Consider the following 14,696-nt stretch of genomic DNA (forward strand, 5'->3'; position numbering starts at 1 on the left):
CCTCAGTAGAGGATGGGAGGACAGATTTGCCTTGAGCATCCTGCGAGCTTGGGAGCTGCTGAGACCGGGGTTTTCTCAGAAACCTCCCACTTGCGGGCCAAACAGCCGCTCATCTGGAGCCCTGCGATACGCACAGAGCATGGTCATATGCTGGGTTCTCGGCCTCGTCTAGCCTGGGGACCATTGGCGGGCAGGCCCAGCACGCAGTTTTGGAGATTGGCAGGCCTTTTGCAGCCTCCCGGAGGAGATCTAGGCAGAGAGGCTGAGTCACTTCAGAGGGGGGCTGATTATGAGGGATGACATTCAGGAGGCACTCACTGAGGAGTGGTTCACGCCTTTCGAGCCAGCGGCCCCACGGTGGATGGGAGCCTTTACACAGTTGGAGATCCTGATTGCTATCAGAGCTTGCACTGAGGATGGTAGATGCCTCTACTATGAGATACAGGATGAGGGCAGACTTCAGAGAGTGGAGGCGGAGTCGCCTTTGGTTGCAGAGTGCATCTTTCAGAGGATACGAGTAGTGGCTGCCGCTTCTCGGAAGTGGCATATTGATCCAGACCCTGCAGATGTGGACTCTGATTGGCGCATATGGGCATATGCTGCGTGCCCCTTGGCCCGGCTCCAGTGGGACCCTGGCGAGTACGAGTGGCATGATCCTTATGCGTCCCCCGAGGCCACAGAGATCACCTTTTTCCAGTACACTGCTCGGCTGGGGAGGCATATTTTGACTGCGAGGAGGATGGTCTCTCCAGCTGCATCGGAGCATTGGCGGCTACAGGGACTCTCACAGGAGTTCCTGGAGGATTTTTGGACCAGGCTCTGGGCTAGCCGACAGGCACGCAGGATCTCGACTTTCCAGTGGCTGGTTGCCCACAGGGGCTCTGCAGTTGGCACGTGGCTTGTCTACAGTGGCCTTCCGTCGGCCTGTGTTAGATGCGGCCACCCATTGGAGACACAGTGACATTGCCTATGGGACTGTCCACAGGCACAACAGATTTGGTTGAGGATTCTGCGCATTTTGGCCCCCCTCTCTCCAGAGGGCATGTATACGTGGGGAGCCGTTGCTTGGTTGACTTCGTCAAGGCCTGCTCTGGGATACGAGTCGGAGCAGGACAGCCAGGCCATTAGATTCATTCGGGGCCAGCCTCGCCTTGTTCCTTCACCGGATTTCTCGTCCGCCGGCTGGACACAGGAGAGGGATCTACGATGGGAGCTCCTCAGTAGCCTCACCATATGGTTCACTTGGAGAGCCCGTTGTTTCAGGGCCTTTGAGGGAAGACTGGAGCCACCAGCAGAGACTGTTCGGAGTATCTGGCAGGAGTTGATTCACACCCTGCGAGGACAGTATGACCGCACTCGGGGCGACTCGGATTGAGCGATCTTGCGGCGCCAGGCCTTCCACACCACTTGGCGTAGCGGTCCCTTCTATACTCTACACGCGGGTACCCCCCGATGGCACTACAGGCCACCTGTTTGGATTTTCCCCCCTCCTATTGTATGATATAGCCTCTCAGTTATTTGTACTTGTATTTGTACTTTTTTGCACCTAGGGAGAGTCTCCCTAGCTGCCTTGATTGCATCTCTGCTCAGCCTTCTTATGAGCAAGAGAGGGGTTTTTGTAGCCCAGTGGGCGTTATTTTTATAACTAATGAAAGGATCTTTTCTCGGAAAAAAAAAAAAGCAGATATAGATAGAGAGTAGAGAGAGAGAGATGTGCTGGAAATTCAGTATATTGATATGGTACAAAAAGGTTAGAATGATGTGAATCTGAAAGAAAATACAGCAATCTTTGACCTTTTCTTGGCTGGGAATACCCTGCCCTTGACCTTCAGTTCTCCACCCCTTTGCTTAGCAATTCCCTTGGCTTGTCTAGCCCCTGATTTGCTTGAGCTCTTGGTGAATAATGAGATGGTGAATGGAATTGTGGCCTCCACTATTTATACTATCCCATCAGGAGCAGTCGGCTGGTTCACTTTCCCTCCATGACCTGTTTTAATATCATTTAATGCTGAAAATGCCACGTGTTCACAGTGTCTTGGCTGCCTCTGTGGGCTGTTGTGTCCAGGCTGCCCTATGGGCTAGCCAACTGGCTGGGCTGGCCCAAAAGCCAGTTGGCTGCTTGGCCAAGCCCTCTTGGGCTGGGTGACAATAATTTTCACCTCGGTGCAATAAAAATTGAATTAGTTCAATCAATTATTTTATTTATCAGATTATTAAATCAAAATTCCAAGGACCTCGAGAGAATCTCCTCCAATATTTTTTTATCCAGAAAAGAAGAGTTTTATTTTTTTCACACTCAAAAGTCGATTCAAAAAGTGTTTTCCAAATGTTTTGCCTCTCAATGGTCATAATTTAATATTCTGAGTGTTCTGATCCATCGATTTTTTGATAATTACTTGTGATTTTATCAAAATAATATGATATATTCTAGGAGTTTTTTTAATCCAAAGAATTAAAAAATTGAAGGATATGCTGCCTTGTACAAAAGGTGGTGAACACCCCCCTAAACTCCAAAATCTCCTAGTAAGTCTTTGTCACACATAGAAGTGGTCTAGGCGGCGCGAGAGGGTGGGCCTCTCGGCGTGTCAATCTAAAAGGGAGAAGGCAAGTCTCCCCTGTGTGCGACCGAACTCCGGTAGGTGCCAAGCGTCCTGCCCCTGGATATGGAAGAGAAGATCCTCCCTTCTGGTCCTCAGGGTCCTCGAGCATGTTGAAGTCTCCTCCTGTACATCAAGTGTCAGCCACAGGGAGCATCTGCCAAACACAAACTCCTTATGGGCACAATGAGTTCACTAACTCACCTTTTGATTTGACACAATTTTTATATATATATATGTAGATGAATCCAGGAACATGCCCAAATTCACCTTTTAGGAACGTGCATGTTATATACTCATGGTAGTCAACACACAATTTTTATATGCCTAATAAATGATGTATTTCATGAGTACCTGGACAATTTCATTCTAGTATTCTTGGATGAGATCTTTATTTATTCTAAAAATAAAGTAGAACTGAACATGAGATCCATCTTAGAAAATGTTTGCAAAAACCAAGATATGGTAAAATTTTATGCCAAAAGGTAAAAATGTTTCTTCACAAAGGATGAGATTATTTATGATGTGTAATTTCCAAGGATGGAATACACCTGGACCCTGACAACAAAGTGAAGGCAATGCTTGAGTGGCCCATTTGTAAAACTGTGAGGGATGTGAAAACATTTCTTGGTTAATATAGTCATTCTAGATGGGAGCATGTCCCAGTTGCAAATGACCTGAAGACTTACTTTGTGGTGAACAGGGTAATCAAGGTTGGGTGACATATCTGTGGTGTGAATGGGGAGCTGGTTGCCTTGAGCAACCCACCTGTGTATGCTCTTCAGATGGCTGGGTTTGTGAGTAAGCAAGCTGAATCTCTCTCTTAAAAGCGGTGCCAGAATTCTACTGTAAAAGCGGTGCCAGAATTCTTGAAGTAACTACTGTAAAAGCAGAGCCAGAATTCTTGAAGGAACTTTCGTACAAAAATGTTGAGCACTTTTTGTTCTTTTTTTGCAATAAATGCGATACTTTTTGTTCATTTTTGCAATAAATGCGATACTTTTCTTGCGCCTGATGAGATGTTTGTAATCCCTACGTATTGACACAACAATGAGACGACAATTAAGTTAAGCATGCTCCAGGTACCTCTATCTCGATCTCCAGTGTGTCACTCTTCACACCCAAAGTTCTCAAGTCAACTCACCTCTCAGCCAGTCTATATGAAGCGAGTATGATGGGACCTTTTTTTAAATCCAAGTTGAGACCTTGCTAATCAGTCGGAATTGCTGTCACTCTACAATCTCAATCCCTATTTTGGAGGCTTAGAGGGAGCAAAGAGTTGAGACCTTGCTAATCAGTCGGAATTGTTGTCATCTCCGATCTCAATCCCAATTTTGGAAGGTTAGAAGAAGAAGAGAGTCCTATGCCCACCCACCATACGCGGAATGCAACCCTCACATGAGGAGGTGTTGGTTGTAGCAAGCTGGATTAAATCCGAGACCCCTTGCTCAAGAGTTCAATGAACTACCAGAGCTGGACCAAGTATGATGGGACTTGTGACTGCTCTAGAGAAACGTGTCACTCTATTACCAGGCATCACTTCGTTTGCCTTGAGTGGCAATGTGATGGGACTTGTGACTGCTCTATTACCAGGGATCACTTCGTTTGCCTTGAGTGGCAATGTGAGAGGGCTACTGTTGGCATTGATAGTACACTCCACACAAAGGCCCTTCTCTTGCATGGAAAACCTTACTATAGGTGCGAAGGAAGCTTATACGGTTTGAAATATCTAAAACATGCAATTACACAGACCTTTGAGGAAGTGCAAACCAAGATCACTGGATCGTGGACAACCCCCAACAAGGTTAGTAAGTTTATGAAATTTTTGCCTCAGCACCTTCCAGAAAGCCAAGACTAGAGTGCACAGAGCGACGCCCCTACATTACATAGGGACAATATATGTCATGTGCATGAAAGATGCCATGGACATTCACCAATGCTGGTCGAGAAGAGGCAGCCAGATAAAGAGTATGAACCAGGTAGAGCCAGGATGATGGAGCACAGAGCACTTTTGGCAGTGTAGACTGAAGCAAGGCTTGGAGAAGAACCAGAAGGTGCTGTCGGCTGCAGGAGGGGCAAATGTCGGCTGTACCAGATGACGTCAGCTCTGCAGCAGGCACCTCAGTCCATGGAGAAACGCAGCCCGCCGACCACCAGCGATGTGTGAAATTCAGGCCCAGTCGGCTGGTCCGGATTCAGGCCCAGTCGGCCAGCTCCTACATTGCCCAAGAACCCTATAAAAGGCCAAGTGTGCCCATAGTTGGAATCATTCAAGCCTCTAGGGATTGGGTCCTTAGGGTCCTAGAGTAGGACAAGATTTTGGGTGTTCACCACCTTTTGTACAAGGCAGCCTATGGCTGTAGTAGAGGTACCTTTTTGTACCATATCAATATACTGAATTTCCAGCACATCTCTCTCTCTCTACTCTCTATCTATATCTGCGTTTTGCATCAGATGGTTTCCAGCACATCTCTCTACTCTCTATCTATATCTGCGTTTTGCATCAGATGGTTTCCAGGAGTGTTTAGGGCTGAAAGAAGACTCTCAGAGCTTCCGCGTGTTACATTGGTATCAGAGCATCAGGCTCAGCAAAGCTAAACACTGAATCAATCCCATATGACGGTGTACAGGTCCAAGGTACAGGAAAGTACACGGATACGAAGCCCAAGGCAAGGAGCACAGAATCGGGAAGAACTCCCAGGAGGTTTGTTGGTGGTGTTCCACAAAGCCAAAGGGGATGGCGGTCCTGTGAGCCAGATAGGTTCTCGGGCAACGGTCCCAAGGGAGGTTTATCCTCCAAGGGTGATGTGAGAGTGCCAGACTCATTTCTCAGGAATGAAGACCAAGACGGTGTTCAGAGTCAGGGCAGGAATGGATTGTGGACTAGATGGAACAGATGCATAGATCTTATTCTGAGACAGAGTGGTTTTAGAGACCGGGCCGGGCTTTCGGAGAAAAGGGTTGCGAGGGATGGATGGATGACAGAGGGACTTCGGGAAAAAGTATGGGATGATGACAGTCATCCAAGAACAGGTTGGAAACCCGTCATCAAGTTTAGCAGAGGGGGATGTCATGTGCATGAAAGATGCCATGGACATTCACCGATGCTGGTCCAGAAGAGGCAGCCAGATAAAGAGTATGAACCAGGTAGAACCAGGATGATGGAGCACAGAGCACTTTTGGCAGTGTAGACTGAAGCAAGGCTTGGAGAAGAACCAGAAGGTGCTGTCGGCTGCAGGGAGGGCAAATGTCGGCTGTACCAGATGACGTCGGCTGCAGAGCAGGCACCTCTGTCCATGGAGAAACGCAGCCCGACCACCAGCGATGCGTGAATTTCAGGCTGGTCCGACAGCAGTCGGCCAGCTCCTACATTGCCCAAGAACCCTATAAAAGGCCAAGTGTGCCCATAGTTGGAATCGTTCAATCCTGGCCTATTCTTGGCAAGCAAACAAGGATAGAAGGGACGTGATTCTCAGAAGGAGATTGGGTTTATCTCGGGATTTTGAAACAAAGATTAAAATAGGTGGGCAAGCGATGTCCAAAGTTATAATTTCGAAGTTTCAGACCTTTTCCCATTGTGAAGACGATCAACGAGGGGTCCATGAAGCTGAAGTTACCTCCGAGTTGGACCATGCATGATGTGTTTCACGTTGCTTGGTTGAAGCACTATGCCGGACCTCCTCCCACAGATGTCCAAGATGAACTGGAACCTAATATTGTGGACGAAGCTGAGGTAATGGTTCCAGAAGAGCTCCTTTTACACCGCTTCAAGCACCCCTCCGGCCGCACAATGAGCATCAATGTCTCACGAAGTTTCAGGATCGAGGGATGCATGAAGCAAATTGGCTTGACAAGAATTTCTTCGAAGAGTGTCTGGCATTGTTCACGAACTATTTGGAGGCTATGCAGCTTCCGTCAAGTTAAGGAAAAGGGGATGTCACGTGGACATATCTATATAGCAGGTGTCTTAGAGTGGTTAGTGTCCCCTTGTGAGCCCTTGTCTAGGACGATTCAGCCAGGAGTCCAATAGGGTCCATGGTCAGGTGTGCCTGTCCCGCACATGGAAGTAATGCATGTCTCGCACTCAGTGCCACTCTTTGGAATGATGTAGACATGACCCACGGGTGGTTAAACTTTTAGCCACATGCAAGGCACCAGAAGCAGCATATGGTTTCATCAAATACTTGTTTTGCTGCCCTGCACTTGGGCTGCTTGTGAGGCAGCCCATGGGCCCCCTTAAGGCCTCTTAAGTCTCAGTCGGCTAGCCCTTGTAGGCTTAGACCAAGGTGGCCAGGACTGATCTCAGTCGGCCAGCCTTGTAGAGGTGTGCTCACACCTATGGAGGGGCAGGGCAGGGGCACCTTGACGGGCAGTCCATATCGTAAAGGGAAAGCTTAATGCAAGGTGAAAAGTGAAGGTCAAGAAGGGCATCTTCAGGCTGAAAGTCATCAGCCGAGGAAGGTCTCCAAGATTCAGTATTTTCTCATCATTCGAATAAAGCAAATATGCCATCTGTAGTGGGGGCCCTTCAAAGGGTATTTGGGACCCAGTCCTGTGTTTATGTCGCTTCATGATCCACCCGAGTTTAAGTCCAACCGTTGGTCGTATATGCCCTCGTGTTGCATTCTACCGACATTAATACCTCTCTCTCTCTCTCTCTCTTTGCACTCTCACTGTAAGCTTCTGCATGCTACAAATCACGATCGGCATGGCGTGTGACATGTGTGTGGTAGTGGTAGGGACACCCATGTTCGACTTGTGTGAAGCCGTGCCAGGTCGACGTCACAATCCTATTCGAGTTAGAGGCTTTCGGCATACACCGTCATTCCAGACCCTTCATTTAGACATAATAAAGCTAGGTGATAGACTTAAAGAGGGCAGCTATGATCAGAGGGGCCGATTTAGACCCCCCCTCCCCCCCCCTCCCTCTCCCTCTCCCTCTCGGCCCCCAGGCGAGGGCAGCTATGATCAGAGGGGCCGATCCATGACCCCCCCTCCCCCTCCGTGGTCCAGGGCATCATCCCTCTGCACAGTAGCTCCAGGTTCGATAGATGCACCAGTGCCACGGGGACAACAAACCTCCCCACAACCACCCCCCCCCCCCCCCCCCCCCAAGCGGTGGGCATGAGGGGCCTTATGATGGTCATCGAGTCTCCTATGGTGGACATTCTAGATGGCTGAGGATTATCACACCCACATGAGCTCTTATACTGTCTGGCATTGAAATGGATATGTACTCTCATATGTACTCACACATGGATATGTACTCTCGCATTTACTTACATATGGATATGTACTCTCGCATTTACTTACATATGGATATGTACTCTCACATGTACCTACACATTTCCTATGTACTTACATATGGACACACCCCAACACATCCAATGGGGCCAAGAGATAACTGAGATATCTAAGCACCAACATAGTTTATAGCTACATTATGGCCACTTTACTCATTGTTGACAACAGAAGTAACAGTTCTGATGTTACCCTTCATGTCTTGCATGTCCTACAGCTGATTGGAACTGCAAGATCGGGGGAGGTGATTGGAGAGATAGGAGCACTTTGTTATAAGCCACAACCTTACACAGTTCGGAGCAAAAAGCTTTCTCAATTATTGCGCATTGATCGGAATGTGTTTCTGAGCATTGTTCAGGGCAATATTGTGGATGGACAGATTGTGATTGACAATCTTTACCAGGTTTCTTGTAAAAGGTCCTCTTTACATTTGTTTGCATATCCATTATAAGAGTTCGCTGATGTTGTGGCATGATGTAATGATGCCTTTTAACATTGATCTCATAAAATAACCTTTAAGATCCTCACTTTTCTAGTCCAAGAAGGGCTTCTTATCAGCTTCTGAATGTGTTGTGCCAGTTTTTGAAAGACTCAAAGATTTCCTCATTATTGGGGCTTTCCACAGAGAATGATTCAATCATGACAGAGGTTGGGACGGGCATGACATTGAGCCTATGTTTTGTGGCATCCAGAGGGAATAGTCAACTTTTGGAGCAGTTTTTGAAAAGAGGAAGAGATCCAAACACGACAGATTACTGCGGGCGTACACCTTTGGTTTGTAGCATCCCTGCATGTCAACCAAAACTAATAATTGCTGTCATTCTATTTGATTGGGCACTTCAGTTCTTATTGGGTGTCCTCAAATGTGAGGTTCTAATCTTCTGGGGTTTTTGAACAAACTCAGCATATTGCAGCAGCCAATGGGTTTCTAGAGTGTGTCGAAGTTCTTTTGCTTTATGGAGGTGACCCCAACATCCAAGGTATGCCATATTCTAAAACCTTACCATGTCCCACTTTTCTAAGAGGAATATTATGACCCACAACCATATAATGAGGCACTGTTGTTGATTACGATGTCCATGTGCATAGAGATGTGGTATACGCTATGACCTCTGGGTTGTGACCCTCCCTCCTCCCAAGAATGTTGCGTTGTTTTGTTTTGATGAGAGACACACTATGCAATGACCCAACTCTGACTAGCTCATATTTTCAATGCCTCCATGCTGAAAAGATCCATGGGCAGCTCAATCGCTGGGAGTGGCATAGCCTTCCAGATTGAAAATTGGGCAGTTCCGAGGGGAGATGGTTTATAAACAGCTTACAAAGGGAAAACGGGAGGAGGGCAAGGAAAAAACAAAAAACAAGAAATACAGAAGAGGGGAAAGAAGAGTGCGGAGGTGAAGAAAAAGAAGCAAGAGAAGAGGGGGGAGGGGGGTTCAGGGTGAGGAAAGGGCACTGGAGGGCTTGCATAGGGGATGAGGGAGGGGGCCGGTGTGCGGGGTGCAGGGTGCAGGGAAGCAGCTCGCTGCTTATTAGCGTGTGAGACAACAAGGCTTGCGGTTCCGGGTTCCCACAATGAACCGATTTGAGCACCTCTTACAGGCTTGTTGGGATATACACCCAATATTCATGCCCATATTCTAAGGTCATTTGGGGCACGTAAAATCTTGGCTTTACTCTTGTAAAAGGGCTTCATTTCTACCTAGAAGAAGGCGCCTATTTCCCATGTATTTAGGAGACCACCAATGTTTACTTTGATGAGAGATTCTAGGAGAGCATCTATAGAGAATGTAGGAGATGATTGAGGAGGGACTTGACATCATCCATGACACATTTCATGCCTTGTACTTAGCCTATTTAAGAGGCACATTCTCATGAATGATAAATACTCAATTGCTCCTACTTTGAATCGTCATTATACTAATTATCTTCCTGCTCAAGTTAATCTTTTGTGCTTAAGAAGTTATAATCACTCCTAGTTATGGTTAGCCAGGGCTCACCTTGATGTGTTTAAGCCTCCATGATCTTTATCAAGATATGGTATCAGAGCCTTGTCACTTTCCTAAGCCCCGCCATTAGTTGGTTAATCCTCTATATTAATCATGATTAAGTTCTCATTGAGTTTTACCTCTCTTTTTCCCATTCTGTCGAACCCATCTTCAGTGGAGCAGTGATTCCTCTCTCCACACGGCACCATTGGCCAAGCCATAGTGGAGACTCTACCTAACTCATAGATGCACACGCAACTAGGAGGAATCGAAGAGAATTGCCAACAATCACTGGCAGGAGCTACTGCAACAGTCGCTTGCATTTTTGGGGGAAATGTAGATCCTGTGACGTACACATCAAATTGGAGGCATTCCAACCAGCCTCGGGGGTTTTTTGACCTTGCGAATCCAGTTGCATTGACCTTGCGAATAAGAGTCTGTAGCAGCCGATACAAGAATGTGTGCTTCACAGAAAGCTCCTTTTGTAATGTGGTGCTTAATCCTTGCTCATTAAGCTTAATGACATGTTTGATGGGTTCAGTCACAGGTAAACACATAGCTCTACACCATTGTTGAAGCACTTTGACATTGGCCAAGTGCAAGGCGTTCATTTGCATCCTCCAAGTGGGGTCTTTTCGCTGCACTATGAATAGTGAGTTAATCTCACTAATCAAGACCCAACCCTAATCTCATTGCCTTGGTACAATTAGTAGTTCCATCCTACCATTAGGAAGTTACTACAAGTCCCATCAGCTCACATTGTATTTCTCCCTTGTTTTGGTGCATCAATTGCTCACTCCAAAAATTAATCTTTTTCCGTCACCTAATCATTATGACCATTATTGATGATGGTGATAATGGGAAAGAGGAAAAACCAAGGACAAGGGAGGCAAAGATCACATGGGAAGCTAAGGATGAGAAGGCTTTTGCCATTATTGCTTTAGGACTTTGTGATAAGTACATTCATCACATCTCACATGCGAAGTCCTCTTTCGAGACATGGGAGACTATGGAAAAATTATTTGGGGCAAAAGGGAAGCATTCAAAAATTATTCTTAAAATTCAAATTTTCAAACTTCAATTCAAATAGTCTTATTAGACATGGGAGACTTGCCTAGAATGCAAAGTACAAACACTACAGTAAAGAAACACAACATAGAGGGTCACTTCCTCCATGGCTGGCCGCTCTTGGATGAAGGCTACATTGTTAATACAAAGGTAGAAAGCCACACTAGGGGCCTACTCTGAGTGTCGACACCACCTCCCAGCCTCCAAAGAGGGGAGCTAGAGTCTAATTGAAGAAAGCATCCTCTAGCATTCCGAGGATCGACAAGGGTTGTCTCGTGCCTAGAAAGAGTGTCATGGAGCCTCTCTACCCTCTCTACTAGACTAATTGAATTGAAGAGTATCTGACTCATTTTCACATGAAGAGTCTAATATCCCAACTAGCAGCTGCTGGAGCACCAATAGATGATGAAGATGTAGTTGCTGTCTTATTTAAAAGTATGCCCGATGAAGAGTATGGACATTTAGTCCCTACTCTAATAAATCTTCTAGAACCTTCTTTAGAGGACATTGAAGCTGCACTCCTTGAGGAGTACAAGAAGAAGCAAGAGAAGACTGGTGCCTCCACTGGTGTCTACGAAGGAGCATATTACACCAAGAACAAGTTCTCCACCAACAAGACCTTCATCAACAAGAAGAGCTTCACCGACTCAAAGGCAAAGAAGTCTTATGGATTTTGTGGTAAAGATAATCATATTGAGGAGAATTGTTTCTTTAAGAAAAAGGCTCAAAAGGCGTATCTTGCAACTCAAGAAGAGGAAGGCATCAAGAAGAGGTCTCCGAGAAGGCAAACTATATTGAAGCAGATTGGGCTTTTTGAGTAGTCTAAGGTTTTTGCTCCTACCATGTTAAAAACTCACCTACTAAACATAACTATCTAACTCTGAAGCTCTGTAAACATCATTAGGTTCACTCACATGACTATCTAGCATTGTCATCATAACCAGTAAGACCTATGGGCATGTCATTGTAAACATAACTAGTAAGTCTAATGAGCCCTATAAGTGTTACCATAGCTAGGGGGGATGTAGCATTGTCGTGAATAATTGGTTGATTGGGGATTTATTGGGATATACACCCAATATTCATACCCATATTCTAAGGTCATTTGGGGCACATAAAATCTTGGCTTTACTCTTGTAAAAGGGCTTCATTTCTACCTAGAAGAAAACACCTGTTTCCCATTCATTTAGGAGACGACCAATGTTGACTTTGATGAGAGATTCTAGGAGAGCATCTAGAGAGAATGCAGAAGATTGATTGAGGAGGGACTTGACATCATCCATGACACAATTCATGCCTTGTACTTGGCCTATTTAAGAGGCACATTCTCATGAGTGATAAATACTCAATTGCTCCTACTTTGAATTGTCATTATGATAATTATGTTCTTGCTTAAGTTGATCTTTTGTGCTTAAGTCATAATCATTCCTGGCCCCTCCAAGCAGGCTTGGGGCCTATGCAGTGCCCCTGGCAACCCAGCCTCCCATCGCCCCGGTTGGTTCGGCACTAGGGAGCAGACGGAGGTTTCAGCACCAGGGGGGGCTGCTGTTTGTTATCGATTTATTTTGTTGCATGAGGCTCCATGACACTCTTTCTAGGCATGAGACAACCCTTGTGGATCCTCAGAATGCCAAAGGATGCTTTCTTCAATTGGACGCTAGCCCCCCTCTTTGGAGGCTGGGAGGTGGTGTCGACACTCAAAGTAGGCCCCTAGTGTGGCTTTCTACCTTTGTATTAGCAATGTAGCCTTCATCCGAGAGTGGCCAGCCATGGAGGAAGTGCCCCTCTATGTTGTGTTTCTTTTACTGCTATGGCAGTGTTTGTACTCTGCGTTCTAGGCAGGTCTCTTTTTCACTAAGAGAAGGATTTCTTTTTTGGAGGGAAAAACGAAGGTTTGGCACACTGTTAAAAACATGCTATATGACTTTGATTTCCAGCACCTATGTGACTCTAATTCCCACTTTCTAAAAAGAATTGAATTTCTATGCTAAGCATCTATAAATTTGTAGTGCACAGATCTGAGGAATGCAGAGCCTGGTGGTAACCATGAGGTTGAAGGTTTGGCCCTGCCACCTTTGTCAAGTGGGGCCTTAGTGGGCTCCACGCCTATGTTCTATTCCCAAACACCCAGCACTACATTCATCTATTGGCCATGAATCATCCTTTTCTATTATATGTTTTTGCATGTTACATGTGCTTTTTGCACCATCAATGGGTAGTTCTTATTGCACGATCCACATTATTGTTGGGAGGACATCAGTAGTGCCGCACCATGCAGGTCTGAGCATAATAATTCTCTTCAATTAATCATCTTTACACAACTCAAATGTGTCTTCTTTTTGCAGATGACGATGGAATTGTTCCTCTCTGGGAAGCAATACAAGCACGCCATGAATCGGTTGCTGAAGTGTTGTGGAACCACGGAGCACGCATGACATCAGAAATGGAGGGCGAATTTCTGTGCAGAGCAGTAGACAATGGAAACCTTGAGATCCTACAAGACTTGCTGAAATATGGAGCCAACATCAATGCTGCAAATGCCGATGGCTCTACCGCACTTCACACTGCAGTTGCAGCAGGCAACCTTGACATTGCAAGCTTCTTGATCAACCATGGAGCTAGCCTTGATAAAGCTGATGCCAGGGGCTTAAAACCTGTTGATTTAGCAAAACAGCAGAAGCAGGAAGACCTGATTAACCTTTGTCTCAAGAAGCAATGCTTCTTTGATGAAGGGGAGGAGAAGAAGACCATGAATGGAGATTTTAAGGAAACAATTGCAAGAGAGAACTCCAATGACAGTATTGTACAGCCCTCCATAACTGCACATACAAAGGGGAAGCGTCTGGCACAAGGAGTGACACACAGGGGTGCCCGGACAGCAGCCAACTATGACAATTCTCTTATGAGGATGGTTTCTTCGTGTTCCCGGACTTTAGATAGAGCTATTCCCTCTAGAAAAGACTGCTCAATTCGCGTAACGGTTTATCGCTACCATCCCAAGGGCAGCTATTCGGTGAGGCAGCTGGGGAAGCTGATCAATCTGCCAAGCTCTTTGGAAGAGTTGCTTCAGTTTGCTAGTAAGTACATGTGAAGATCAGTGTTTCTCTAGTAAATTTTCATTTGCATATGATAAGTCAAAGTTTTAATACACCTCTTCCTTGGTTTATGACTCTGAATATGATTGGTTTCGGTTGTGCCCAAAACAGGTGAACAGTTCAAGTATTCTCCGGTGAAGATCCTGAATGATAGCTTGGCAGAAATTAATACCCTCAGTGTTTTGAGGGACGATGACCATCTGTACCTTGTTGACAAAGAAGAATTGGACAGGATACTTGGACCAAATGGGGAAACCAGTGGCTAAAACAGACCTCTGATAACCCATTGGAAAGGGGTTTTAAGTAAAGGAGTGTCCTCATGCAAGAAGACCACAGAAAAGATAAAAAGGCCTTTAATAAATCTGTTCATTTCTTGTAGATAATCTAGCTTTAATGAATAGTGTTTTACTAAAATGAGGTCATTTTGTACATGCATTTTTCATTTTTTAGCTCACATATATTCAGAATCATACCCTTTAAAAAAATGTGAGGAAGCTCCCTGTACTGTTGCTCCGCACTCTCCCTGCTTGTGCATCTGTGCAGCAGCTCCTGTCCACTCTGTCTGCCCGTAAACCAGCGCTCCCTTCTTTGCTGCACATTTCTTCTTCTGCCCCCTTTCACTTTTCCCCCCCTGTTCTCTGCTCTCC

The 14,696-nt window shown here is 45.9% G+C and overlaps 1 protein-coding gene across 3 annotated transcripts in view; it reads left to right on the forward strand.

The window, feature by feature from the left end:
• LOC147624646 (potassium channel KAT3-like) overlaps positions 1–14,475 on the forward strand; it is a 77,680-nt gene extending 63,205 nt beyond the window's left edge. For 2 of the 3 annotated variants that reach the window (XM_086819664.1, XM_086819667.1), the window contains 5 exons: positions 8,116–8,301; positions 8,478–8,672; positions 8,803–8,878; positions 13,300–14,031; positions 14,161–14,475. In XM_086819664.1, coding sequence (XP_086675790.1) covers positions 8,116–8,301; positions 8,478–8,672; positions 8,803–8,878; positions 13,300–14,031; positions 14,161–14,315 — 1,344 coding nt within the window. In that variant the 3' untranslated portion in view covers positions 14,316–14,475. The remainder of the gene's footprint in view (positions 1–8,115; positions 8,302–8,477; positions 8,673–8,802; positions 8,879–13,299; positions 14,032–14,160) is intronic. The other variant, XM_086819665.1, reaches the window with a different exon arrangement.
• Positions 14,476–14,696: the final 221 nt, after the last annotated feature.

Source organism: Cibotium barometz, chromosome 25 (genome assembly GCF_041138505.1).
Source record: "Cibotium barometz isolate CiBa-2024 chromosome 25, ASM4113850v1, whole genome shotgun sequence".
Lineage (NCBI taxonomy): Eukaryota > Viridiplantae > Streptophyta > Polypodiopsida > Cyatheales > Cibotiaceae > Cibotium > Cibotium barometz.